This window comes from Rhodamnia argentea, chromosome 11 (assembly GCF_020921035.1).
Source record: "Rhodamnia argentea isolate NSW1041297 chromosome 11, ASM2092103v1, whole genome shotgun sequence".
Classification (NCBI taxonomy): domain Eukaryota; kingdom Viridiplantae; phylum Streptophyta; class Magnoliopsida; order Myrtales; family Myrtaceae; genus Rhodamnia; species Rhodamnia argentea.
In genome coordinates, this window is record NC_063160.1 from 337,774 (window position 1) to 364,126 (window position 26,353).

Sequence of the window (26,353 nt, forward strand, 5' to 3'; positions counted from 1 at the left end):
TCTTATTAGTCTTATTTCATGAACTATTAACCCGCATCATGGTCACAACTACGGGTGTCAAAACCAAATCGAAAATCAGAAACAGAAACCTAATCGAACCGAGCACATGTTCAATTCAATTAGGTATTCGATTTAGATATAAAAAAATAACATTTCTTTTTTCAAGGTGAATTACCCCGAGGAAAGGTAATGGATACTAAGTCAAAAAACTTAGCACGGACTTTACCAAGTCCATACTAACCGCAAGTTTGGGATTTTTATTTAAACATGCAATTCGATTTATTCAGGAATCGCCACCGATTAGTATTGGTAGGTCGATTAGATACCTAAGTAAAGTGTAGGAGAGCATTTTACTTCAGCAAATAAGAGATTCATGGATAAGGGGATGAGATTACTCTAAGTTAGTCTATCACACTTTCGATACCTTTTCTCTTTATTTCAAAAAATATATGATAAGCAGTCTTGATCAATTTTAAGCCTACACCACAAACATGTAAGATGTGATCATGTGAGTGCGCAGTCAATTAATATAACACTCAATAAATCAAAAACAATAAAAAAAGAAAAAAGATTGCAAAGAATAGGGCAATAAACTTAATGCCTCAAGCAAGCAAAACCTCTATTAATTCCAATAATTGTTCTGCATAATGTTAAATAGAAACTGCGTGCATAACCTACAAATGATTTCTATATCCAATGACAATCAATTCTTTCTGGGTTTCGTTCTCCTTATGGATGCAATTTTCATCTAAATCATGTATATGTAAATTTTTAATTTATCTAATGACATGTGACATGCAATTATATGACCTGATTCTAATGACATGCAATCACTAGATGACATTGATATGATGACATGGCAATTATGATGGCGTGGTGACAACGACTTGACAATGATAACATGGCAAAGATGGTGCAACTAATTCTATATTAAATATGTTTATTATTTTTTTGTAATTTTCTTTTAAACTAGAACAAGAAATTACTTAAAGTATGTGGTTACCCAATTTTACCTACGTAGTAATTTATATTAAATCGTATTCTAAATTAGGTAATTTCCTAATTAACTACATGACTCCTAGTTATGCAATTCCAAACTATGAAATAAATAACTTATCCTATCATGCAATGCAATTTACGGGATTAGAAACATTCGATACAAGCCAATATAATTCAAATATTCACCTTAACCCAAATTAGGAAACAAACGTAATCAATCCAACATTAATTCTGATATATGCACAACTCATACGTGAAATTTCCTAGCTGGTAGATGGACTTGCGGGGATCACCAGAAATTAACGGATCACTGGCATTTTAGAAGAAAATCTCATAATAGATGGCTAGTTATTGTCACCTTTCTACTTGACCATGAAATTTGGTAAGAAAATAAATACCCATGTATTCGATCAGATGACAGGTCAACAAGTCCTCATTGAATGAAAAGGATAATCCTTATTCTCTTCGTACCTTTCTAGTCATCAACTTGAATGAATCTCTATATAAAGGTGCTCCATTGGTTCAACTCACCACATCACTTCACTAGACCATAAAGCTGTCAAGACTCATTGAGAAAGAGAGAGAGATATAGAGAGGGACAAAGGACAGATCGACTGTGAGCCATGGAGTTAACAGCATCAAAAAGAATGGGGTCTATGGTGTTCGTGGCAGCTCTCATACTGTGGTCATCCATGGGTGCCAATGCGGCCGTATCTAAGGGGTGTGCATCAAAGTGTGCATTGTTCTGTTTATTGGACCCAAACCCTTTTTTATGCAGTGCACAATGTATCAAGCGTTGCACCTGAGGGTCCCTTACGTCTGCGGCATCAGAGAAGTGTGATGTCGATTGTTTCTTGTCTACTTGCCTGGACTACCATCTAGGTAATAATTTTCGCATCGAGATCAAAGATAGAGCATAGCTTCTTATCAGATTCATTGCAAAATTTTGTTTCTTTATCAGTGTTTCATTGTTTTCTATTCTGAGAGGATGGAGACATATTAAATCATTTGATTTCCCTAGATGTCGATATATGGTTTTTCCAAAAAAAATATCAATTTCTTATAAGTGTCTTTTTTCAATTTTTTGTTTCACATTTGAACTCATGTAGACGCGAAGAATGTTGAAGTGGACTTGAAGAAGGTTGAAGCTTGTGCAGATTCATGCTCTCAGGGTTGCCAGAAGACCAAGTCATTGCACTAAAGTTTGGAAGTGTTCCTTCTTTATAATGAGACAAAGGCAATTGAGTTATGTAATACCTTTGGGGATTATTCATTCCACAAATAATAAACGGTGCCTTTTTAATTATTAGCTTGATTTTTTACCAAAAAAAATTATTAGCTTGACAATGAGTGAAGTACATTTCTATGAAAGTTTGGTTGTGACAAAATGAGTTCTGCTCTCTACTATCAGATTTAAATCATGAGATCTAAATACAAAATTCCAAGCGGGCTTCGACTCCGATCCAAAATATCGAACACAATGGAAACCATGGTTTTAGTAATTCTAGCTTGGCCTTGCTCATAGACGAGCTCCTGCAGATTCGTAGCCCTAACTTGCTGCAATTGGTGATGCCCAGCACGAGGCAGATGGAGTCAAGAATGTTGGATTTGCCAAAGCCGTTTAGCCTGGCGCACTTCTTTTCCTACGTAAAAAACTCTGTTTTCGAACATGTAATGTCCCTTTTTCCTATGATGAATGTATCTCCCTGTTTTATCTCTCTCAGCTTGGACCATTGAAGTAAAAAAATCACCGCCTCAATGTCTACGCAATGATTAAGTATATGGGTCGCCGAAATGTAAGAGCCAGGTCCAAAATTTACATGTCAATAACTGCCCCTCTTTAAAGGGAAGCTCACAGAGTTTTCTTTTCTTTTCTTTTTGTCAAAATAACATTTCATTCACTTCCTCGAGATACAAGAGAAACATCGCAGTTCAACTGCAAGCCAAAACAAATCTAAGACAAACAAGCTCTAGATAACAAGAGAAATTACCATAATAAAGTTATGGGTCACACGCTCAAATAGCATCTCTATGACTTCTTCACACCATAATCGGCGGCCAATCACCAAATCTATTTTTAGTAGTGAGCACACACCAAGAACTTCATCTGTTGCTACGGCTTCACCTTTCGACGATGCGCTTAGGTTTGGCATCTCAAATACCATCATCGAATAGAGTAAAAAGGTTGAACAAGCAAATTTGACACTTATGAGAGCGAAATTTTCATGAAACTCTTCCGATCTCCTTTGAAACCGGACATGTTCACCAATCAAATCCGAGGAAAGAGAAACAACGAAAACATACACGTAGAAAATCCCAAATCTAAAATAGATCGGATAGAAATCTCCCCAAAAAAATTGGATAGAAAAGCTTCTACATCTAGACTAAATCTGAAGAAAAAAAACTCCCAAACGGGAGCAAAGTAAGAAAAGGAAATAGAAAATCAAAGCAGCCTAAGAAAAGGAGGGGGGAGGGAGGGATCTAGCACAAGCCCTCCCTTTCATGGAAGTTGAAGAAGAAAGTGTGCGAAGAAAAGAGAAAAAGGAGAGGAGAGGAAAAAAAAATAGGGCCAACCACGTTAGCTCACAGCGGTTTCAATCAAAGACAAATGATACCTAAATTTTGACTATGCAATGCAGTTATTGAAACAAAATCTGTTTGTCAGGAATATGGATCTCAATGAGCCACACCCATTTTAAAATGCAAAGAAATGTAATGAAAATGTTATTGCAAAGATAGAATACGTCCCTGCAGGATCTGGAGTTTTCCACCCAAGGATTTTGGTAATGGATAAAAGCTACTTTAATTACTTAAAATTTGTAGTTAACCAATTTACCTATTTATATTATATCGTAATTTATAAATCAGGTAATTTCCTAATTAACTACATGACTCCTAGTTATGCGATTCTAAAGATGAAACGAATAATTTATCCCATCATGCAATGCAATTTTTGGATTTTTTTCATGATGTGAAAATTTACGGGATTAGTAACATTCGATACAAGCCCATATAATTCAAAGATTCACCGTAACCCAAACTAGGAAACAAAGGTAATAAAGATTCAAACCTTAATTCTGATTTATGCACAACTCATACGGAAATTTCCTACCTGGTGGACGGACTTACGGGGATCGCCGGCAATTAATGGATCGCCGGCATTTTAGAAGAAAATTTCACAATAGATGGCAACTTATTGTCACCTTTCTATTGGACCATGAAATTTGGTAAGAAAAAGAAATTCCCGTATATTCGATTAGATGACATGTTAACCGATCCTCATTGAATGAAAATGATAATCTTAATCCTCTTCGTACCTTTCTAGCCGTCAACTCATTCAACAACTGGAATGAATATCTGAATATACAAAGGTGCTCCACTGGTTCATCTCAACGCATCACTTCACTAGGTCACAAAGCTGTCAAGACTCATTCAGAGAGAGAGAGGCTAAGAACAAATTGGGTGTGAATAGCCATGGAGGTAACAGCATCCAAGAGAATGGGGTTGATGATGTTCGTGGCAGCTCTCATATTGTGGTCACCCATCAGCGCCCATGCAAATGTATCTAGGGGGTGTGCATTGAAGGGTGCATTGTTCTGTTTATTTGACCCCAATCCATTTTTATGGAGTGTGCAATGCATCACGCGTTGCTCCGGAGGGTCCATGACGTCTGCTGCATTAGAGCATTGTGCTATTGGTTGTTTCTTGTCTACTTGCCTTGACTACCATCCAGGTCATTGTATAATCTTGTTTCTTTATCAATGTTTCATTATTACGATTTTATTCTGAGAGGATGGTTTGCATACTAAATCATTTCATTTCCCTGTACATCGATATATGGTCTTGTTAAAAAAATCAATTTCAATCTTGACATAAATGATTTTTTTTACTTTCTTGTTTCATATTTGAACTCATGTAGACTTGAAGATGGTTATAGCTTGTGCGGATTCATGCTCTCAGGGTTACCAGAAGACCAATTCATTGCACTAAAGTTTGGAGTCCTTTTTTTATTATGAGACAAAGGCAATTGGGTTATATAATACCTTTATGGTTTCATTCCACAACTAATAAATAATGCCGTTTTAATTATTAGCTTGACCATGAGTGAAGTACATTTTTATGAAATTTTGATTGCGATAAAATGAGTCTGCTCGCTGCTATCTTGTTCAGATTATGATATCTAAATACAAATCCCAAGCGGGCTTTGACTCCGATCCAAATTATCAAACACAATGGAAATGGTTTTAGTAATTCTAGCTTGGCCTTCCTCATAGACGAGCTCCCGCAGATTCGCAGCCCTAACTTGCTGCAAATTTGTGATGCCCAGCACGAGACAGATGGAGTCAAGAATGTTGGATTTGCCAGAGCCATTTAGCCCCGTGATGCAGTTATTTTCTTACGTAAAAAATTATCTTTTCAAACATGTAAAAAACTCTCTTTTTGACCAAACAAAATGGGCAAAAAGATACTTGGACTGCCAATATTTATGTACGCTTCATTGCACGCTTCAGGTCAATTTGGATTAATAGGCCACTCAGTCAACTATTGAGTCCAAGCCCACCATCGGTTACAAGCTTCCCTCCACTGATCTCAGCAGTGTCATGTGTCAGAATTGAGAAATTTCACGGCTCGAATCTCCAGAAATTTCACGGAATACCATCTCTAAGTTTTGTGCAGTCCGTCATTATGTTGCTGTAACGGCACATTCATCACGCGACCATTTTGCTTCACTCGGTTGAAAGAAAGGATGGTCTGAAGTGCATACAATTATAACAGCACAGCTAAACCATGCCATCGGACGCTCCATTATGCCAATGTTAACCATCCGATTCCTTGAGGACATATCATGGAAACATTCCCTGGAGAAACTCATTAAAATTCTCATCATCATCATCTTTATGCTTGCCCCTCCAACTTGAAGCCTTTTACCCTGCACCCAAAAAAAAAAAAAAGGGAGGAGCGAAAACAGAATATGAAAGCATGGGTACGATGAGTGCACCAATTACAGAATAGGCACAACTCTATAGCATGTGGATCTCAAACATGAAGTTGTCCAGCTCCATAGACATACTGGGGGGCTAAAGTAAGGAAAATGCAGAGCATCACTTCCTTGGGTCGTCAGGGCCTAACAGGTAGTACAGCAATTGAGTTTAACAAACTCAAACATAATAATCAGTGGCCAGCCTGTAGACTGCAATCAGCAGAGCACTCTTTGCAAAGTCACCTCCATTTTCAATGAACAGGGAGAGATTATATAAAAAGGAGTAACATACATGGCCTGTGATACACATTCAGCATTAAGTTGGATTTTTATTTTTATTTTATTTTTTTGGTTGTATCCCAGATTGATCCCTGAAAGGCAACATATGATTCTATTGTGCTCTAAGCAAAGCTATACGGGTATGACATCAATCAGCTCACTATAGCAAAGCTTGGACCTCTTTCTTTCGCTTTCACAATTTGCCAGCTTCACCAATTTCTCCTTCTCTTTCCTGTCCTTTCTCTTCTTGTAATGAAGCTTATCCGCACATCTATTATCATCAACAACAAAAGCATGGAAAGGGAAAACCTTTCCTCCTGCTCGCTTCTCTCTCTTCATATCCACAGTCTGTATCATCATCAATCCCAGATTCATCCCTGAAAGGCAACATATGATTCTATTAGGCTCTGTCTAATCTATAAGGGTATAACATCAATCGGCTCACTATAGCAAAGCTTGGCCCTCTTTCTTTTGCTTTCACCATTGCCAGCTTCACCAATTTCTCCTTCTCTTTCCTGTCCATTAACTCTCTCTTTTCTCCTTCTTGTAACGAAGCTTATGTGCACATCTATTATCATCAACAACACAAGCATGTATTGCAAGTGAATACATATAAAGGAATATTCTAATAGAAGTTTTTCGCCACATCCAGACTCACAACAAGGTGAAGGAAGAACAGCGTTGACAAGGCATGATTTTGCAGTCGCAATAGCAGCAAATGCACAAAGACCACACTCACATTCAGGTAATGGCTTCCAAGAATGAACAGTCCAATTAACTCTCCCAAAAGTAAAAATTTAGATAGACAATGAGGTGCAAAAGCAAGCACTGACATTCATTGCAGCCATCATCAAATAACATTTTACATAACATTAACAAAGCAATTTGTGAATTAGGTAAAACTTAAGAATGTTCAGGAGATAAACAGTGATTTCCACTGACCTCTCCCAAGTTACCAATTTTACCAAGGCTTGTTTGTTTTCCCCTGCTTCAAAATGAGAAGTTTACCTGCCTTGCAACATCAAAAGATCTGACTATAAGAGACTCCGCCACAAGTTGACCAACATAGCAAGGTCAAAATTCTAATATCATGAGCAAAATTCTGATGTCAGAAAGTTGGAAAGGTAAAAAAGAGAGGAGAATGAGTTCTCATTCTGCATCCTCTTGACAGAGTGAAGCTGTAACTTCCCAAATACAGGAGAAATCAAAAGCCCAAAGAAATGACTGAACAATCAAGGCAAGTTCCTAAAGCTGATCGCTAAGAATGTAGAGGTCTGACATTTAGTAACTTGTACAATTCAATAAGTTCAATCTATGGTCATCAGCCTAAAAATGTATGAAAAACTGCATGCATGTTATGGCTGGGATGCCAATGGCATCACGTGCATCAAACCTAGACATGCAATGATAGGAGGAAACAACGCATGCTTGTTTTTTTCGCTTCAGTTTGGAAAGAGGATGCATAACAAAGGCTGGGATTAAAAACAATGTTTCTATAGTGCAATATTCATTGTTTAGAAGAGAAGAGAAAATGGACTGAAGGAAAATTGAGGTCGAATAGGAGATCTCTGTAGATTAAAAGTAAAGATAAGAATAAAACATAGCAAATCTACTTCTCATTTACCCTCTTTATGGCATCCTCATATATCCATTCAACAATGGAAGTATATTTCTATCTACACATGTTATTACTGCATTAACCTTGGTTCCTCCTATAAGCCTTTCATCATGTCATATTTTCTCCAATCTTCAGAATTAGTCCACCCATATTCAAGATCAAACTCCTTATTTCTTCCCTTTCCATATCTTCTCCTAAAAAAATCATCGAGGAGGAGGTTAGCACCAAGATCAATCTGGAAAACCAGCAAAAAATACTTGCCTCGTAGCTTGCAAGGCCATCTGTCCAGTCACAACATTACCACATATTAACTGCGCTGGCAGAAGAAGATGTCAAGAGTCTGCTTTCTAACTATATATGACATCGTTACTAGCAAACAACAATAACAAAACATGGCACTATTAACTTTGGGCCCAGTGGGAGGTGAATTCAGCATTTTCTCATCAAGCGTTGTTTTGATGCAAACTCTCTTTGTATGGATGCAATGACCCTTTTCATGTGAACAAAATAAACGAAAAGAAGCGAGAAGCATGAAAGGGAAACTTCATCAAAACATTCTTGAGCATGCCATTATTGGACCCTTCATAATCTATGATAATGACAGCAAAATATAAGGTAGAACAAGAAAGAAAAAGTTTCCTATATGAAAGATCAATTACAAAGACATCCACCAAACTCACAAAATGTTGTCATGTTACTTTCCTAAAATTGCCATGCTGGACTTCTCCAACTGTGTAACATAATTTCCATAAGAGGGTCTAAATATACTTTTAAGAAACCTACTCTCAAAGTTTACCTTGTCGCCATAAGGCATATGTATATGTCATTGCGACATACAAGGTAGCACTTCACACGTATCATATGTCAACATGATAAATCCCTCCAGATTAACAACGATTTAAGCTAAAAGTATTGTGCGCTGGACAGCCAATTTAAGTTAAAAACTTTAGCAAAATGCAAGCACTAATCATGATCTTAGAGAGATTTAAGGTTGTACTACACTCATCAAGATGAAAAGACTACATCCCAGATATGACTTCTTTCTCTGTCCTCCATCTTAGACCAATCTAGTGAGAACAAACTGGATGTCAAATAGAATGGAGACAAAGGGGAAAACAAAAAGGGGAATGAAAGGTTAAGATACAGAGAAAATGCTTCTGTTATGGCTAAAGCTGCTTAAACAAGATACTGACAAGCACCCCATTTTTCCTACGTCCTAACTTCCTCTCGGCAACTTTCAGCAAACGGTGGTCAGTGCATACCCTGCCAACTGGAGCATCACGTCACTTGAAATAGAAATTATTTTTACTGAATCAACTTCCGAGCAACTAAAGTCATCAATAGACTTTCCTCTTTCACAGGAAATAGCAAGTTTGTCAGGAAGTTACATGTGAAATCAGAAATGTTTGCGTGCCCACAAGGAGGTAACGGATGAAAAGGTTTAATCCAATAAAATGATAAAACAATCATAAAGAAACAGTGTTAAACAAAATATACTCCTACACAACCATGGCAAACATCAGTAAAAGAGAACTCGACAGAGAATGTGGTAAAAAAGCCAAAGAACCGTTTGTCCATATCCTTTACAGACTCAAGCTGTATAGAAAGGGCAATCGTATTCAAAGCGGACATGCATAGCTGCAAAATCATTGAAAGTCCAGCATTGTTTTACAAATATGTAAGGATGGTTTCACCTTGCCACTTCTGTACTTCGTCATATCAGCTATGCAGTACCTACAAACCTGTTAAGGGAGGAACACATGATAGCAGTATAAAGAACACAAAAGTGCAGAACATAAATCCGGAGTACCTTATCGATTTTCCCACCTAGACAAAGTCACACTATGTCACTGAATTACGAACTCGTGGGAAAATTAAAATAATGTCAAGAATGATGCACAGAAAAAATAGCCAACCTTAAAAATGAACAGACTATGAACATGAAGTTTTGAAAGGATGAAAGGTTCAACAGAAACTTTATAGATCTACCTGTGATGACATGACTACTGAAGATCATACATGGCCTGAATAGCAATTGACAGCAAAGTTCTCCCTGATGCCAACCCCCTCTATCCTCTTGTCCAAGGACAGATGTGGAGCTATGATATGACCATTTTTGGAGCAACCCAGACTATGGAAGAGTCTGCCATTTCTACCATGCCTGCCCACTTTAAGAGGCTATGTCTGTGCTTCTGGGCATGCATCCGACACACTTTACTTCATCTTCTGACCTCAGACACCTCATTCAACAAGCCATGCCCAAGCAAAAAAGCAAGAGCATAAGCTCGCCAAACAGGCTCAAAATCACTAAATCAAGTGTCCTTGTCATTAAAGAGTTTTAAAGCCGCTAAAGGAAAAGTCCATTGAGCAGAATTCAGCATCAATCCTTCCTCTTCTAATACAGCAAAAGGGTGCCAAATACATTCATCCACGGAAGCTACACTGACCCATGACATGCTCCCACAAAACAATTCCCCTTACATTTCCCGATATACCCCACTCCACACAATTCTCACCGGAGCCAATGTAAGCTTCAACACAAGAAGTGAGAAGATTTTAACAAGGCACATTCGTGGTTCCGACAAAATTGGAGCGCTGTATGGCAGAATAAGCAAATAGAAATCTAGTTGCAAAATTTTGTGCTATTTGATGAGGCAAATGTCTGACCAGCATAAGTATTGATCAACTCAAAATATGAAAGATGAAAAAAGCACACAAGGGAAAAAGTAATTATCAGTTTCAGAGTGGAAGAAATCTCACATCGACAACCTTGTTTTACGACCGTAAGAGAACTTGCCGAAGACATCAGTCTTCAAAGCCTCTTCCATATTCATAATCAACAACATGATTTTCGAAAGACACCGACCAGTAACAACAGAATAGAAAGCACAAGACAGAGATCTAATATACCAGTGTACAAGTAGCATAAAGAGTACGGGCAAGAAAACTGGATTTTACTTTAGAAATGAATGGAATAGTCTCGTAAGGATGTGACAGATGATAACTAGACAGGATACTCTTTGAAAAGCTTGTCATAGTAACGCTTCACCAATCTTTGCTCCCAAGGCGAATCCATATCGTCTGCCTCCGTTCATCTAAACCTAGATCAATCAACTAATCAAAGTATTAAAATAAATCTTGAAAAAATTAATAAATGCATACAGTGAAGTGCAAGAGAAGAAATGTAAAAGATAGATGAAAAGACCATCCGTATAAACCAAGAGAACTCCCATCAATAGCTCATGATTCATAGAAAACTACTAAAAGCTACCAAAAGGAAGAACCGGTTGCAGTGCAGACCATCCCTTCATTCAATCTAACCTACATGAGCATGAAATTATCACACAAAACCATGAATGGAAGATCAGTTGTATATCTACTCACTGTTACCCGGACTCACAGAAATAGCTAGCGGCAGGTAAGTTCTATGCACCCTCTGATTCACACACAAGGAAAATGGAATTTAAAAACCACGAGCCGTGGATGCATCTTTACAAAGATGGAACGCCATGCCACACAGTGATGCATTTGACTTTGATCATATGCCCTCTCTCTTAAGTCATAGTTCTCGATAAATGTATAACATCAGCACTCCAAAACGAAATAAATACGACTAGCACCCACTGGCTCATAATAGCTATATATTGCATACCCCAAATGCTATGAGAACGTACAGGGACACAAGACAAAAATACTTGCAGCCTTCTCGTGAAGTATCTTGATCGGTTTTAACTGGCAAATTGGCTTGTACAGATCTTTCTTTGCCATAGAAACTAGCTGCAAAACCAGTAAGATGGTACACTGAGCTTTGCCTACAGAGAAACGACAAGGATACCTCCATGGTTGACATGCTTGAACATGGTGAACACCTGTATTACCATAAGAATTAACATAGGTAGAAAAAACGACTTAAGATGAACTCTATCATTACGAATTAATATGTAAGGATAAGTGTGGAGATCTTCTCCATGAACCTGCAAATAAGAAGCTCAATATTTGCACTCTCTCTTGGCATCCAACTTCAGCAGACAAATAAGTCCCACTTAACAAAATCTTTACCCAGACAATAATTCTTCTTGCATAATGAGGAACAAAATCATTATCAGATGTCACAATTCCATCAGGAATGAAGACGAGAATATGAGGATGATTGTAGCCCCCATCCTTCTAATTGGAGGGGACTTCATCATCCTATCCATATAGGACCACGGGAAAACCACACATAAATAGCTCGTGCCATGATGTGTATCGTTTCATGTAGTCCGACTCTAGGGTAAAACCTATGGCTAACCCAATCACACCACAAACTCAAACTCAAGTTGTAACTGGCTCGTACACAGAGAACTTCCGCAGACATGACGGTACCTAAAACAATTCAGCCACCCAAAGACAAAGCGAACTCCCATTCTATTCAGAGGGAGATTCCAGACAAGAAAAGGAACCACGTACCGTAATCATGGACGAACTTCTTGTGCCGATCGTACGCATTGAGACCTCTGATATGAGCTTGGTGTTGCCTAAGAGAAACGAAGCAAGAAAGCACATATAGACTTAAACTTCAATTTAATCTTTTAATTATATGAAATTATCTAATGTTAGACAGAATTTGCTAAATTGGCTATAAGTTAAAAAATAACGTTATACATAAATCATCTCTATACATAAACGTTATACATAAATCATCTCTATAAGTTATTTAACTCAAATCAGAATATAGCAATTCACATCGTTAAACTAAAAATTAGAAATCTTCTCGATCGATCAGTTTAGTACAGCTGGGCTCCGATATCAAGATGGACATGCAGTACAGGTGATCTCGTGTGTATGATGTGCAGCAAGAAAGTTAACTCTCTTGTCCCTACTCTTCCTGAGGCCTTTGATTTCGTTGACTCGTCTGGTGTCTTATTGACTTGAGATACTGACGTTATTGGGTTTAGATAGATTCATTTCACATTTATGCATGATTGCACGAGGGCCGTCCACTAGCACGGGACCTATGCCGGTGGCGCGTTGGAAAATCGCCGGTGGACAGAGAGAGATACCGAGGAGGAGGCGAGGCGAGGCGAGGCAGTGGTGCTTGCGCCTGCTGGTAGTGGTCGGTGCTGCTGCTAAAATGAGCGACAGCAACTACGATACCAGGCTGGAGATCGTCTTCTTCTTCTTCCTTTCTGTCTTCTTCTTCTTCCTTTTTGTTTTATTTCTTTCTTTGTACTTTCTCTGTCCTTACAAAAGACGAGTCCTCTCTCTCTCTCCCTCTGCCTTCTCTTTTGTGTCAGAATCTGTGTGTGTGTCTCCCCTCTAGTGGAATTGGCTAAAACCATATATGGCTCCACCAAAAAAGTATACATTTTTACTATTGTTCATTTCATTTTTATTTTTATTTTATTATGTCACCTAAATGCAATGTTATGAGATGCATAATGCGTGTGCCTAGTGAATTTTTACTAAATGGAGTAGCCAAATTTTTTTTATGTGTAAACAGCTCCAAGTTCAAATAACATATAATAATCTCCCCTTCCCACGTGTCACATCGATTGTTGCCCATTGTTCATTTCATGTAGGGGATCCGGATCCTTCCTCATCGGCCTATTATTATTGTGAGGCTTTCTCTTTAAATCCTCATAGCAAATTCCCATTGGTGTCTCCGTCTCGCTTGGCTTCCTCATTTTGTTTGGATCCACCTAGTCCCCACCCACTAGTCTGATTCTTTATTTATTTTTTTGCAAAAATACATGGGTTTTCGCCAGCGCGAGTTCGAATCCCGATGGCGACGGTTTCTCTTTTTTTCCTCCCCTTTGTTAATATTATTTTTCCCTGGTTCGTTCCCTTCTTGTGCTTAGTTTGGTTCCCGACATTCAGAGAGCAAGAGCACACGTGACGTGCATCATGTTAAAACGTTGATGCTAAAAGTGGAAATCCGCAAACCAAGAAAAGTGCAACATACTTTTGTCCCATTCAATCTGCAATAAGTACCAACATTGACCCGAGGCTTATTATGTTTACACAAAACGAGCCACGCACACATCCCATTCAATTTCAGCTCCAATTGACGTTGGAGACTCCCTTGCCCTGTTTTCACGGAGCCTGTAGTCGCTGCTTGGTCCGCCTCTTTCACTTCCCCCAGCCCTGCTGAATTTAGACATGCTTCTCCTTCATGCTCATATTCACCGCGGTTCGACACACGCTCCAATCATCGGATTCCGACAGTGTCTGAAGCGTTACTTTCCTTTTGCTGTTCTTTTTTTTTTTTTTGCAAGTTACCTCACCAGTTTCGGATTTCACGAACACCACCCCCTCTCTCTCTCTTCGATTCAATCTCGTGGAACTCTGACCTCTTGGGATATACCTGAGCTGTGAAATTCCCTCGGCTGCTTTTAACCCAACCCGAGAGCTTCGTCTTCCTCTTCACCCTCGCCTTCTATCACCCTTGGGCTTTCTCCAACACCACCCGTTCGTAGTGAAGAGCAGGGTAGTTATGCAGTATGGAGCTCGCTTCAGCTGCCGATGATTGAACCATCCAATCAAAGGTCAACATTTTGCGCTTGCAAGCCAGTGTGGATTGCCCATAAGATGGAAGACTAAATGCTCAAAATTGGAAAAACTATGATTGGTGATTCTTCCGACCCAACAACCTTGCCATCGATCGTCACGAAAACTTCCCCGAAAGCTCGATGCTCGATCACACGACGAATGTTGGAGTACCAAAGCTCGTCGCTTTCATGAGGCGACTGATACAAGTTCGAGCACCGCTCAGCTAGCGTTGCAGGGTAGCCGAACATCCGTCGACTGGATGGTACTCTCCTTGTCGATTCTAAACCAGAATCCGCCATCCCTGTTGACCGGTATGATCAGATCGGGCGGTGTATCATACCAACTCCGTGGAGCTTCCCAACGCAAATGGACTTGTATCGTCGGAAGAACGCTGAGAGACCGAATCGCGCTTCAAATATCCACCCGACACTATAGCCGGGAGGTTGATCTCATCGGAGATTTCAGAGCTTCAGTTATGGTTGTAGTAAAACAGAGTGACATCGACCTGGTGGGGCCACGAAACCGCAAAGTTGGAAGGCCATTGGAGGGATGTAAGCATGAGATGGATGCTGGATTGCGAAAGGAGGGAGGAGTAATTGGTGATGACCTCCCAACACCCTGCTCCGTCGGTGCTGGTACGGAGCAGCTCTGTTTTACTACAGAAACAGAGGCTAAGCAAGTGTTTGGACTGGTGCTGCGAAGGAGAGGTGGTGCGATGCGGATCTGGAGGGAGAGGGGCACTCGAACGGCGGAGAATAGAGGACTGAGATTGGGAGGGGTTGGAGGAGGAGGGCCACCGAGAGGACGCAGGATGGGGTCAACAACTTCAAGAGATCGGACGGTGAAGGATTAGCTATGAGCTCTGGCTTCGGCTCGATGGTCTGAGTTGAGAGATCGTGGGAGGCGATGAAGAAGAAGATGATGTCTTGAGGTAACGAAGGGGAAGGGAGGAGGGAGGAGGAAGAGACATGGCCATCCTCAACCAAGAAGGAGAAAAGGAAGACAAGAAGCTGCTTCGACATTTTGTTTTCTGCAGATGGTCAAAGTAAGTGGAGTGAGAAGCGTAATCACATTTTCTTGAACATGACACACCCAGCTTCTGTTGAGAAAATATTGGGTGTGCGTCACTGGCCAACTCAAAAATAAGGCACTCACTTCAATGATCTGTAAGTGTCTAGTAGGGCCCGCATTTTAGAATTTTTTTTTTTAAATTCATTTCTAATTCATTTTTTCTCTCTGGTAAACACCCTAACGCCCCCCATCTTTTCTCTGTCTCTCCAAATTTTTGCAAATCGGTCAGAGCTCCATCAATAGCAGCTTTAATTTCAGCTTCTTCCTCAAAGCTTTGACCTCCCTTTCTCACTCATCACAAGCTCTCAATGGCAGTGGCTGCAAACTCTAGGACCGTGGTCGAGCCCTTCGCCTAGTCCAATCTCTACGCTCACTCTCACTCGCCAGGCCATTCTGTTGCCCCCTCCACCCTCTTCGATGCCCAAACCCTAGTCTACCTCGGGACTCAGTCCGGCACTCTCGTGCTGCTCTAAGTAGTCGTTTGTCCCGACGCTTCTCCTCCCTCCCTAGGCGACTACTCCATGTCTCTATTTTCTTCCATCGCAGCCCAACAAGAAAACCCGCCTCTCAAAGGGATTTGCACCCTCACCAAGAGGTTCTAAGCGGGCGGTGCGATTGGGCGTTCTGATTTGTCCGATTATCCCGTGAGAGCTTTGGATAATCTAGCGCTAACTCCCGATTAGCCGGCGAGATAATTCATCGAAGATTTAGATTCAAAGAAAACAAAATCCCCATCAAAATCTCACGATGATTGGTGGTGGGGTTTCGTGGGATTGGGTATTGACAATTTGACATTGGCGATAGCTGAAAGGAAGAGAGTAACAGAGGAGAGAGAAAGTGGGGTGTTTACCGAAAGATGGGGCCATGAGGATGTTTACGGAAGAGAAAAATAAATGAGAAATGAATTTTTCTAGAAATCTAAAATGTTGGTCCTATTAGACACTTGTCGATCATTGAATGAGTATCTTGTTTTTGAGTTGGCAAGCCAGACATATCCAATATTTTCTCATCATTTGTTAGCATTGGCAAATATAATCTCAATAAAGACGAGAAATAAACGGTGGTGCTTAGAAAGAACATTGATATTTATGATAACTACCACAATGGAAAAAGTACCAGAAAAGCCTTAAATCTATTGCATCGGTCTAAAATGTAGTTCCAAGCCTTTCAATTATAATTTAGTCATAAACCTTTTGTATTTGTGTCAATTGAGTCCATCCGGCAATATCATGACTTGGAAGAAGCAAAATAGAAAAATGAGGAGAAGATGATGCACAAATATCCACATCCAATAATCAAGTAAACTTAAAATTTCGAGAACGAAATTTTTTTAAGGAGGAAAGAGTTGTGATATCTGAAAATTTCGAAGCTAATAATGATGTTTAGATTATAAAGCTAAATATTATATAGCTTATAATTCAAATAAATTGGAGTGTTTCGATAATCTTACTGATTTCAAAAAATGCGAGGGATGACTTCCTCTGTGTTCGTAATGGTTCTATATTCGATTTAATCAGTAATTGACGATTGGTTCGCGGACAAAACAAAGTAACGTTGATCTATTTATAGTTATTTTATGACAGACTAGAACGGATATTTTCTCGAAAGTTACGTTGGTTGATTTTTGAGCTTTAAGATTTAAAATCGGTATTTTCCTAGCGTTCGGTATTGTTTATAGATAATATTAGGGGAGTCCAGAATATTTTCGGGCTTGTCTACGATGGATACTGGTATTTACCACGACTAGCTTAACAATTAGTGACTAATTCTGCCGAATGAGAACCTCTTCTTTGTTGATATTTGTTAATATAATTGATTTCTCTACAGATTTATACTGATGTCTTCTTTTTGACTTGACGAAGGTGGGCCCTTATATCTCAAAATTGTTAAGCAAAACACATGTTCTCTTCCATTTTTGCATGAATGGATAGGTGTCTCCTTAAGGTAGAGATTCCCCTACGTGGCCCAAGAAGAGCAAAGTTTGCTCTCTAGTTGTTATTTCCCTCATGAGCCGCATATGATCAATGTGTCTCTTTCAAAGTAAGGCCTCATGACACCTTCTCCTTCTTCTTCACCTCCCTCCTCGTCACCATCATCACCTTTGCGGCTTCGCTCCGAAGATCGCCCATTGCCTTCTCGAACTCTTCTTCGTCTTCTATTTGGGTACGTTGCCATGCTCACGATTTTGAAGTGAAAGAGGCCTGCGACGCTGGATATACCAATATGATTTTCTTCCTTCGCTCCCGAGTGGACGGTTGACATGCTTCTCTATCTGTTGGGTGTGCGCCTTTACACCTTCTGATTCTGCGTCTTCTTCTAATCAAGTCCCTCGGAGTGTCTCGTCTCTCCCCGCAATGAACGCCAATTGAAGACAACCACATTGGAGTATTATTCCGCGTCTTGTTTAGGAATCTGCCTTCTTTTATAATTTGGATTTCTAGTTCTGATTTTGGTTATATTTGTTAGCCACAACGTTTGGGATTTTTTTCATCTCTTTTTCTTATGTTATTCCTCATAACTGTTTATATCATTTTTGTAATTGTGGATGCCAACCAAAGGCCCGCTTCTAGATCCTCCAAGGTGATTCTTCTTAGTTCATTTCGCCTGTGCATGTTTGTTGCTAAACCCGCATTAAGTTTTAGAAAGACGCCTCTTGAATATATAGGCGATCTCACCCGGTCATTTTCACAAACACTTGGTGATCCATTCAAACAAAGAGCATAGAAGCATCATCGAACAACTAATTCCAACCCGGGCGATTTCGGGGACATTAAGGGTATGCTCAAACGACAGTCTTATCCTAATCAGTACTCGATTTTCTTCTCAAGCTTCAAATACAACTTTTGGACTCGGCTTACTAAAACAGATCAATGATGTAACATAACTTCAATGACATTAAAATATGGAAAAATTTCAAAAAAGGGCTCCGAAGTGTCTTCATTTTCTTAAATAAGAGTCTTAAGTTAACATTGCTTCAAATAAAGACCTGAAGTGCTCTCATTGTCTCAATTAAAAGCTTGAAGTAGATATTATTTTAAATAAGAACTTGAAGTGACATTATCGGCCTCAAAAAAGGGCCCGACTCACCGGGTAATAGGGGCATTAGTCATTTAATAACTTTTTTCTTGTTCTTTTTTTTTTCAAAATTTTAAGATTTTAATTTAATTTAACTAAAAATTAGGTTAAAAGTATATTTTGACAAAAATACCCCTGATCGGCCGAAATTTTTAGCAGACCGGCTGGTTGAGACCAATCGAGCTGGAACACATGATGGAGCCGCTTCCTCTCCCTGCCTCACCTCAAGCCCTCCCCTCCTCCTTCTTCGCCCCTTCGTCCTTGCAGCCATCGTCGCCTTTCTAGCTCCAAAAATTGCCGCCTAGCCTCTCCCAAAACTCAGCATATTTTAAGGGAAATTTTCAAATAAGGGTGCCAAATGCTCTCATTTTTTCAAATAAGGGTCTGCAGTGACACATGTCCATGATATTTAGATTATTTTAAGAGTTTCGGAGAGGGTCATATGATGTTCAGGAGTTATTAAGGGTATAGGGATCATAATGATCAAGTTTATTTGGGCTCATTTTGAAATTATTTAGGGTCTGTTTCCTGTCTAGAGGTTTTTTTTTTTTTGTTGGAATAGGTTAATTCAAAAGTTGGGGTTTTCATATGTTAATTATCTTCTACCGTTAGGAGGTTATGTTTTTATTTATATTTTTTGAAGTTCAGGATTTTATTTGGTGCTCTTAGGAGTTATTTTTATTTATTTATTTATTTATGAGGTATTTGCTATTTAGGGAATATTTGAAAAATGTGCGGATTTTAGTGATAATTTGAGGCTAAAAGTAGAAGAATAGCAATTTACCCGCCCCATTAAGTTAGTCACACCGCCCTATGCGCACCCCAATGGAGCGGAAAAAGCCCACAACTAATGAATTTTTGTTAGGGATAAGGCGAATTTATCTACCGTTGAATATGGCTATGATCGGCTCCATCCTTATAAACACACGGCCTCTAATCATATTTTTTAAATTCGCAAATTTCTAGTATTGAGCTAATTTCTTTGTATGAGTTGTATGACTTCAGTAACGTGAAAGTTTCTCATTCTCTCCGTGCACTAGAAAAGAAGAATATTTTTCCAAAACGGACTTATTTTGAAAAAAGAAAATGTTTCGTTTCCACACTGACTTTTTATTAGGTTAAGGTACAGAGATCCTAAAGTCGCCGACTTTTTTTCTTAACCCGCCAGCAGGTCACCGTCTCTCCCGCAGCCGCCGTCCTACGTCTTCCCCCATACTTCTTCTCACCGACCAGTTTGCTGTCTACAAATTTTGCGTACGCAAGAACCCATTTTCACAGTGACAGAGAAGTTGGGTGATGTTTCCGCATCCGGTGGCTTCGGCTGTCTGAAACAGTAGAACTAAGTAGCAACTCATCGAACTTGGTAAACCCGAGGTAATGTGAAGTAGTGTGTCGCCTCGCCCTTGGTAGTAAAGTTGAAGGGCGAGGCAAATCTGGGCATTGCCACCCCCCACCCCAGGCTAAACGATGATATTGAGCTGGTCAGCTGCAAGTGCAAGGGTTCGCAGGCTTTCCTTGTCGCTGCTGAGTCTCAGTCGTCTACCTCTGTCCGACGGCGATACCGGCTGTTGCGGGAGGTTCTTATCTTCTTCTTCTTCTTCCGGTTCCAACCCTTACAATTATTACCTTCATCGTGTCGCCGGCGCTTCCAATACCACTTTGGGTCGGTTTTCTACCTCGCGATCCCTCTCGAGTATTGCAAGTGAAGTTGAGAGCGCCGCATATTCGGGGATAGAAACGGCATTGGACTCGGTGGTCAAGATTTTCACTGTCTCCAGCAGCCCCAACTACTTGCTTCCCTGGCAGAACAAGCCCCCTCGTGAGACTTGGGGTTCTGGTGGGTACCCCCCCTCACCCTCCTCTTGTTGCCTGTTTGACCATTGTTGTCCCTCGCATCTAATCTTATCTGTTTTCCTGCTGACCCAACTGAAGGATTTGTCATTCCTGGGAAAAGAATTATTACCAACGCTCATGTAGTTGCGGACCATACATTCGTTCTCGTGAGAAAGCATGGTTCGCCTACCAAGTACAGGGCACATGTTGTGTCTGTTGGTCATGAATGTGACTTGGCCATTCTGTTGGTGGACAGTCAAGAATTCTGGGCGCGCATGAGTTTCTTGGAACTCGGAGACATTCCGTTCCTACAAGAAGCTATAGCTGTTGTTGGGTATCCTCAAGGTACTTGCAGCTCAATTCCCCACCTACATTACACTAATAGTGAGTAACCAGCTAACTCTTACTTTGCTGTAGGTGGGGACAATATTTCCATAACCAAAGGCGTGGTCTCCAGAGTTGAGCCTACTCAATATGCGCATGGTGCGACTCAACTTATGGCAATCCAAATTGATGCAGCTATAAATCCGGGTAATAGTGGGGGCCCTGCTCTCATGGGTGATAAAGTTGTCGGTGTAGCTTTCCAGAACCTAACCGGTTCTGAGAATATTGGGTGAGTTCTTCTGTTCCTTTTGTGATGAGAACATTGGTCACGCTCTTCATACCAGACATCTATTGCACTGACCTTGCACTTAAAAATTATGCTAAACCATTTCATCTTGTTGAATTCCAATCGACTCAGTTTGTGTTATGTGTAGAGCTTCCATACATGAATAATTTCTCTTTGCTTTTCCCCACACACTTTCAACTTCGTTTGAGTAGAATCTTCTGTTTGCTTATCGACGAGATGTGCTTTCTCAAACCTTTCATTCCTCTTTGTTCAATTTGATTGCTATCAAGCATGCATCAAGAATCCTAGACGAAATGTGCTTGAGTTGTTGATTCATGCCCACTTCTGAACAATTGTACTTGATGAATATTTTCTATCTTCCCACAATCATGTGGATATCTGTCCTGTTTCGAGGATGGAGAAAGCTATCACCTCAGCAGCAAATCATCGACCTTCTTGTATCCTGCCTTTGTTCATGTGGCTATCGTTCTATCCCAAAAACCCCTTCTCGGACTTCACTTAAGAAAAAAGTTCCAGTACTGAGGCTTGGCTAGCAGATCACTCTTTGCAACATTAAGGATAGAGCAACTTCTTAGCATGAGTTTCTTATCATATATCTGAGTGTTCGGACTTGCCTCGTAGAGTTTCCCTTGCTGTTTCATTTCTTCTAGCTTCATATGCATGGTTGTGTACCTAGAAAGGCATCATTTGGATACTTAATGAGTTCTTTTCTTTTAATTGCTATCACAAAAATATATTACTATCAGTACTTCATGCAGATCATCATCGTTATATGCCATCGCATAAAGTACGTATATCGTCAAAATCACATTTTTAGAGATCTCAACTATGAACATGAGAGTGTTTAAAAGATGGTTCTTTCTAGCTTGGATTAGTTTTGAACTTACAATCCTTCTAGTAGTCGAAATAGTGAATTTAGGTGGTTGGAATTGCTAAGAAGTTGTGATCACTATTTTGGAATTATATTTTCTTCTAATTCTCATAAAGTATTCTCTTAGTTCTCATCTAATTTTTTTTATCTATTGTTTGTAGATACATAATTCCTGTTCCAGTAATCAAACACTTCATTTCTGGTGTTGAAGAAAGTGGAGAATACGCAGGCTTTTGCTCCCTTGGCTTGTCATGCCAGCCAACTGAAAATTCTCAACTGAGAAACCACTTCAGGATGCTACCAGAAATGACTGGAGTTCTTGTAAACAAAATCAACCCTCTTTCAGATGCTTATAGGATCCTCAAGAAGGATGATATCATCCTTTCATTTGATGGTGTGCCTGTGGCAAATGATGGAACAAGTATGTTTGTACAATTATAGCATTCAGCCTTAGTTTGCCTTCATGGTAATGGCAGTGAATATATTCGTGTTGATATCATTCATGCTAGTCAAAATGCATGGATATAATTTCATAACCACACTGGCTTTACTCTCATCTTCCCTCATTAAGCCATGCAGTTTTCATCTTTGGCATCTCTGTAATTTCAGTCGTTTTGAGTCTGTAATACTTAGACACCTGTACCTGGCTTTTCGTCTTTGTGACACTGGGCTTTTCTTATGGTTTTGCTTTTGAGGTTTTTTTTTCTCTTTTGGTGGTTTTCTTGGCATGTGTTTTGTTGGGCCTAATGTTCCTTTTATGCGATGCATATTGCAGTTCCTTTCCGGAACAGAGAGCGCATTACATTTGATCATTTGGCATCCATGAAGAAGCCTAATGAAACAGCCTTAATCAAAGTTCTTCGGGATGGAAAAGAGAATGAATTCAGCATAACCCTCCGACCAGTGAGTCATTCTGTCATTTTTTCTTTCAGATTTATGTCTCAGTTATGTTTGTATGATACCATATATTTGAGAGTAGGTACTGTTCTTGATGGCAAAGAAAGGTTAATATCTCCTAATATGTAAAGCCAAATTGAAATTTTTAAAAGTTTGTTCAACTTCGAAGATTTCTAAAGTGAGAAATAGCAGGTGGATTGACGATCCCCTATTTCACCTTTTGGATTGACGATGTTGGGTTGAGGATCGAGATTTAGTTTCTTTGATTCATGAGGAGAAACAATAAAATACGAATAATTCTCATGCAAATTCTTAAGGGCGACTGTGAAGGACAAGCAAAGCACCAAAAAACCTCCTATTTAATGAGCAATGAACTCTTTCCGACCAAAAAAAAAAAAAAAATGACCAATGAACTCTGACCAAAAACAAAAATGAGCAATGAGCAGTACATTGGATATTCAGTGACCACTTTATCCAAACAGAATGCACAATTCCCTTATACTCATCATGATCTGTACAGAAGTAGTTGAAAGACTTCTTGGATTTAACTTCATTGATCTATAACTGAAGTAGAGCATGAGGTGATCAAAATAACTTGCTACCCTTCAAGGCTCGGCCTTATGGGATAATTCTGTCATTCTTTGCATTTCACATGAGCCCATTCTAACTGCATAGCATGGAGCAATGATGGATGTACTCAGTAGCCCCTAGAGTTACCTCCTGTTTGTGGACTAAGTATATGCTGATTGATCTTTGTATATATGTTCTTGCCTTGTCAGCAAAGAGAGAATTTAGGGAGACTGTTACAGTTGTTAACATTTGAAAAATAATTGATTTCGCAGTTGCAACAGTTAGTTCCCGTACACCAGTTTGACAAGCTTCCAACTTATTACATATTTGCGGGTCTGATATTCGTTCCACTCACCCAACCGTACCTTCACGAATATGGTGAAGACTGGTATAACACGTCGCCTCGGCGGTTGTGTGAACGTGCACTAAGGGAACTTCCAAAAAATGCTGGCGAACAACTTGTTATTCTTTCACAGGTTGGTATTCTTCCGCATTCTACTAGAGGCTGTTGACTTCTTTTATCAGCAGTAAGTTTTTGTTAGATAGGATGTCCGAGGACCTGTGTTTGATTGAAAGCTATGAGGGCTGTACATGCTGAATTTAAAGTGATATGAGAAGCCTTTCTTTGAGTCTGATTCTTGGTCATCGTGACTGCAAGACGTAATATTGGTTGGGAATCCTGCTCCTTTTCGTCATGCGCAAGAGGTGGCAGCCAGATTTCTTGAACTATTATAATGTTCCAAAATTTGAATCTGTTGAGATTATTATAGGAAATGAAAGAAAACTAGAAAGTTAAATCTAAAGGCTATATTTGAATTACTAACAAATGCTGACTGCTTCAGGTCCTGATGGATGACATTAATGCGGGGTATGAACGGCTTGCAGAATTACAGGTACCTACACTGTGGAATGGATGAATTTCATTATTGAACTTGCGTTTTAAAGAACAGTGGAAATCTCCCGGGGTCACTTCAAGAAATTGGAAGGGTAGAATTCAATCGTTATGGTTTCTTTGTCACGTGTACAATCTCGCCATTTTAATAGTACTCCCAACCAATTGGAAAAAATGAAGGTAGAAAGGAAAATCAAAACAAGCATTATGAAGAAAGACGATGCTGTCAATTTTAAGTCTGGCCAACTTACATATTGCTCCTGGGTAAAGCCAATATGCATCTGATCTCAGTGGGTTCCAGCCGTTGGTTTTTTCTCCACTAGGAAGTTGTCCTGTTTTTGTGGAACTTGAATGCTTAACTATTACTCTTATTTTGTGGTTGACAGGTGAGGAAGGTTAATGGAATCGAAATTGAAAATTTGAGGCATTTGTACCGGCTTGTAGAGCACTACAGTGGTGAAAGCATACGATTCGATTTGGACGAAGAAAGGGTAATTGTATTCGACTATCGTACAGCTAAAATCGCCACCTCTACGATTTTGAAGCGCCATAGGATACCCTCCATTGCATCGGCTGATCTCATTGAGGAACAAAACAGCCAGGAAGACTTGGCTTGCCCTGTCTAAACATCCTCTTGAGGCTTTATATGACGCAGTAAAAGGCTTGCCAAGTTTTTTTATCCGGAAGCATTCACTTATTGTCCTGCTTGACCATGTGATGAGTTAGTCAATGATCGAGTAAGCTGGAACTTTATTATGCTTTCTTGGTATAAGATTTAATTGAACCAATCGAAAGGCTTAGGACTCAATTATATTTATTAAAGTTTTAGGACTCCTTGTGCAATTTCCTCAATCTCCAGCATTTTTAAAGATTACCAACTACTTCTGAAAGATTGCCAATAATTATTTATGAAGCTTAAGTTATTAACTCCTATTTGAAATTACCAACTCTTATATTTAGTCAATTATTGTCATTTATTCGATTATTTCAGAATTATTGATTAGGGCTCCGTTTGTTTTACTTCACAGAAAGTAAATGATTTGAAAAATAATTTCTCAAAAAATGATTACTTGCATTGCTCATAAAATTGGACGAACGAAAAATATTTTTATCATATATGAGAATATTTAAACATAAATTATTGTCGATAATGAAAATATTTTTTATTAACTTATTATTTCGAGCGATATAAATGATCAATTTTAAAAGATATTTATGAAAAAAAAAAGTCATTTTTTCGTGAAATAAATAGAGCCTAAAAGGTTAAAATCTTGAAATATCTACCTCTATTTGGGACAATTGCAAAAAACCATGTCGAATCACAATCTGAAATCCATATTTGTGCGTCTTCCCCACTTAAAAAGACTTATTTGCCCCCCATGTGCACCGAAATTTACATCCGAAAAGTGAAATGCAAGGTAGAGGATGCGATAATTTAAGAATAAAATGGGGACTTGCAAATCATCCGTAGGCGATCTAACGCAAAAATGTGAGGACGGTAATTATAGATTTTAAAATGCCAAGAGGAGAATTGACGGGTGAGATGCAACAAATTGCCGAATTATTCTAATTTTTCCCTTAATGTAATAAACCCACAAATTAACAACATTCAATGATGGGAATCAATATTCCCATCAAATATTTAGTAAACGTAAGGAGATAAAGAAGGACACTTTCTTTTCTAGTTGAAGGCACCGTTAAAGGCTCTCTACAGCAGTTATAAACCCACATTTTGATTTATTTGCCGACAAAATGTTACATTTATCTTCATTCCTTAGTAGCTGAAAGGCTAAAGCTGCCTTCCGAGCATTCTGTAAATGCAAACATATGCCAAATTGATTGGATGAGAATGGCGAGACTTTGGGTGGAAAGTAATTGGGAGAATGACTATAAGTGCCATAACTTTTATATGGTCTTCATTTGAGCGTCGTAAATTTTATTTATTTTTTTTTTTTTATCACTTGAATTTCATCACTTTTGTATGGCGCTCATTTGAGTATCATAATTTCGTCAACAATTTCGAGCTTGCAAAAGATATGAGGAGCATTTTATCTAGCTGCAAGACTTCATCAGATCTCAACACTTCCTGTCGACTTAAGTCAATG

The 26,353-nt window shown here is 39.2% G+C and overlaps 1 protein-coding gene and 3 long non-coding RNA genes across 5 annotated transcripts; 1 reads left to right on the forward strand and 3 right to left on the reverse strand.

Moving 5' to 3' along the window:
* Positions 1 to 5,757: 5,757 nt before the first annotated feature.
* LOC125312856 lies at positions 5,758 to 6,302 on the reverse strand. Its single transcript, XR_007196912.1, has 2 exons — positions 6,273 to 6,302; positions 5,758 to 5,929 (listed from the first exon to the last, which is right to left on the reverse strand). It is a non-coding gene; the product is annotated as an uncharacterized LOC125312856 (long non-coding RNA).
* Positions 6,303 to 6,439: 137 nt separating this feature from the next.
* LOC125312855 lies at positions 6,440 to 25,392 on the reverse strand. 2 transcript variants are annotated; one of them, XR_007196911.1, is made up of 4 exons: positions 25,382 to 25,392; positions 18,128 to 18,131; positions 7,202 to 7,443; positions 6,440 to 6,530 (listed from the first exon to the last, which is right to left on the reverse strand). It is a non-coding gene; the product is annotated as an uncharacterized LOC125312855 (long non-coding RNA). The 2 variants fall into 2 exon arrangements; XR_007196910.1 differs by lacking the exon at positions 6,440 to 6,530 and having other exon boundaries at positions 7,139 to 7,443.
* LOC115727075 lies at positions 8,902 to 10,944 on the reverse strand. The gene is made up of 3 exons (XR_004013648.2): positions 10,895 to 10,944; positions 9,572 to 9,611; positions 8,902 to 8,944 (listed from the first exon to the last, which is right to left on the reverse strand). It is a non-coding gene; the product is annotated as an uncharacterized LOC115727075 (long non-coding RNA).
* LOC115727073 (protease Do-like 10, mitochondrial) lies at positions 19,718 to 25,076 on the forward strand. Its single transcript, XM_030657228.2, has 8 exons — positions 19,718 to 20,391; positions 20,487 to 20,732; positions 20,805 to 21,000; positions 22,051 to 22,310; positions 22,665 to 22,792; positions 23,629 to 23,832; positions 24,199 to 24,249; positions 24,635 to 25,076. Exons 1-8 carry the CDS (start codon positions 20,022 to 20,024, stop codon positions 24,872 to 24,874), a joined length of 1,695 nt encoding a protein of 564 aa, XP_030513088.1. The 5' UTR covers positions 19,718 to 20,021; the 3' UTR covers positions 24,875 to 25,076.
* Positions 25,393 to 26,353: the final 961 nt, after the last annotated feature.

What these genes read in the sequence shown, in the direction of transcription:
- LOC115727073 (XM_030657228.2), top strand. Translation starts at nt 20,022, where the DNA reads ATGATATTGAGCTGGTCAGCTGCAAGTGCAAGGGTTCGCAGGCTTTCC. An exon ending in TGTGGCAAATGATGGAACAA is followed by an intron (nt 22,311 to 22,664) that starts GTATGTTTGTAC and finishes TGCATATTGCAG; the next exon opens with TTCCTTTCCGGAACAGAGAG. An exon ending in AACGGCTTGCAGAATTACAG is followed by an intron (nt 24,250 to 24,634) that starts GTACCTACACTG and finishes TGTGGTTGACAG; the next exon opens with GTGAGGAAGGTTAATGGAAT.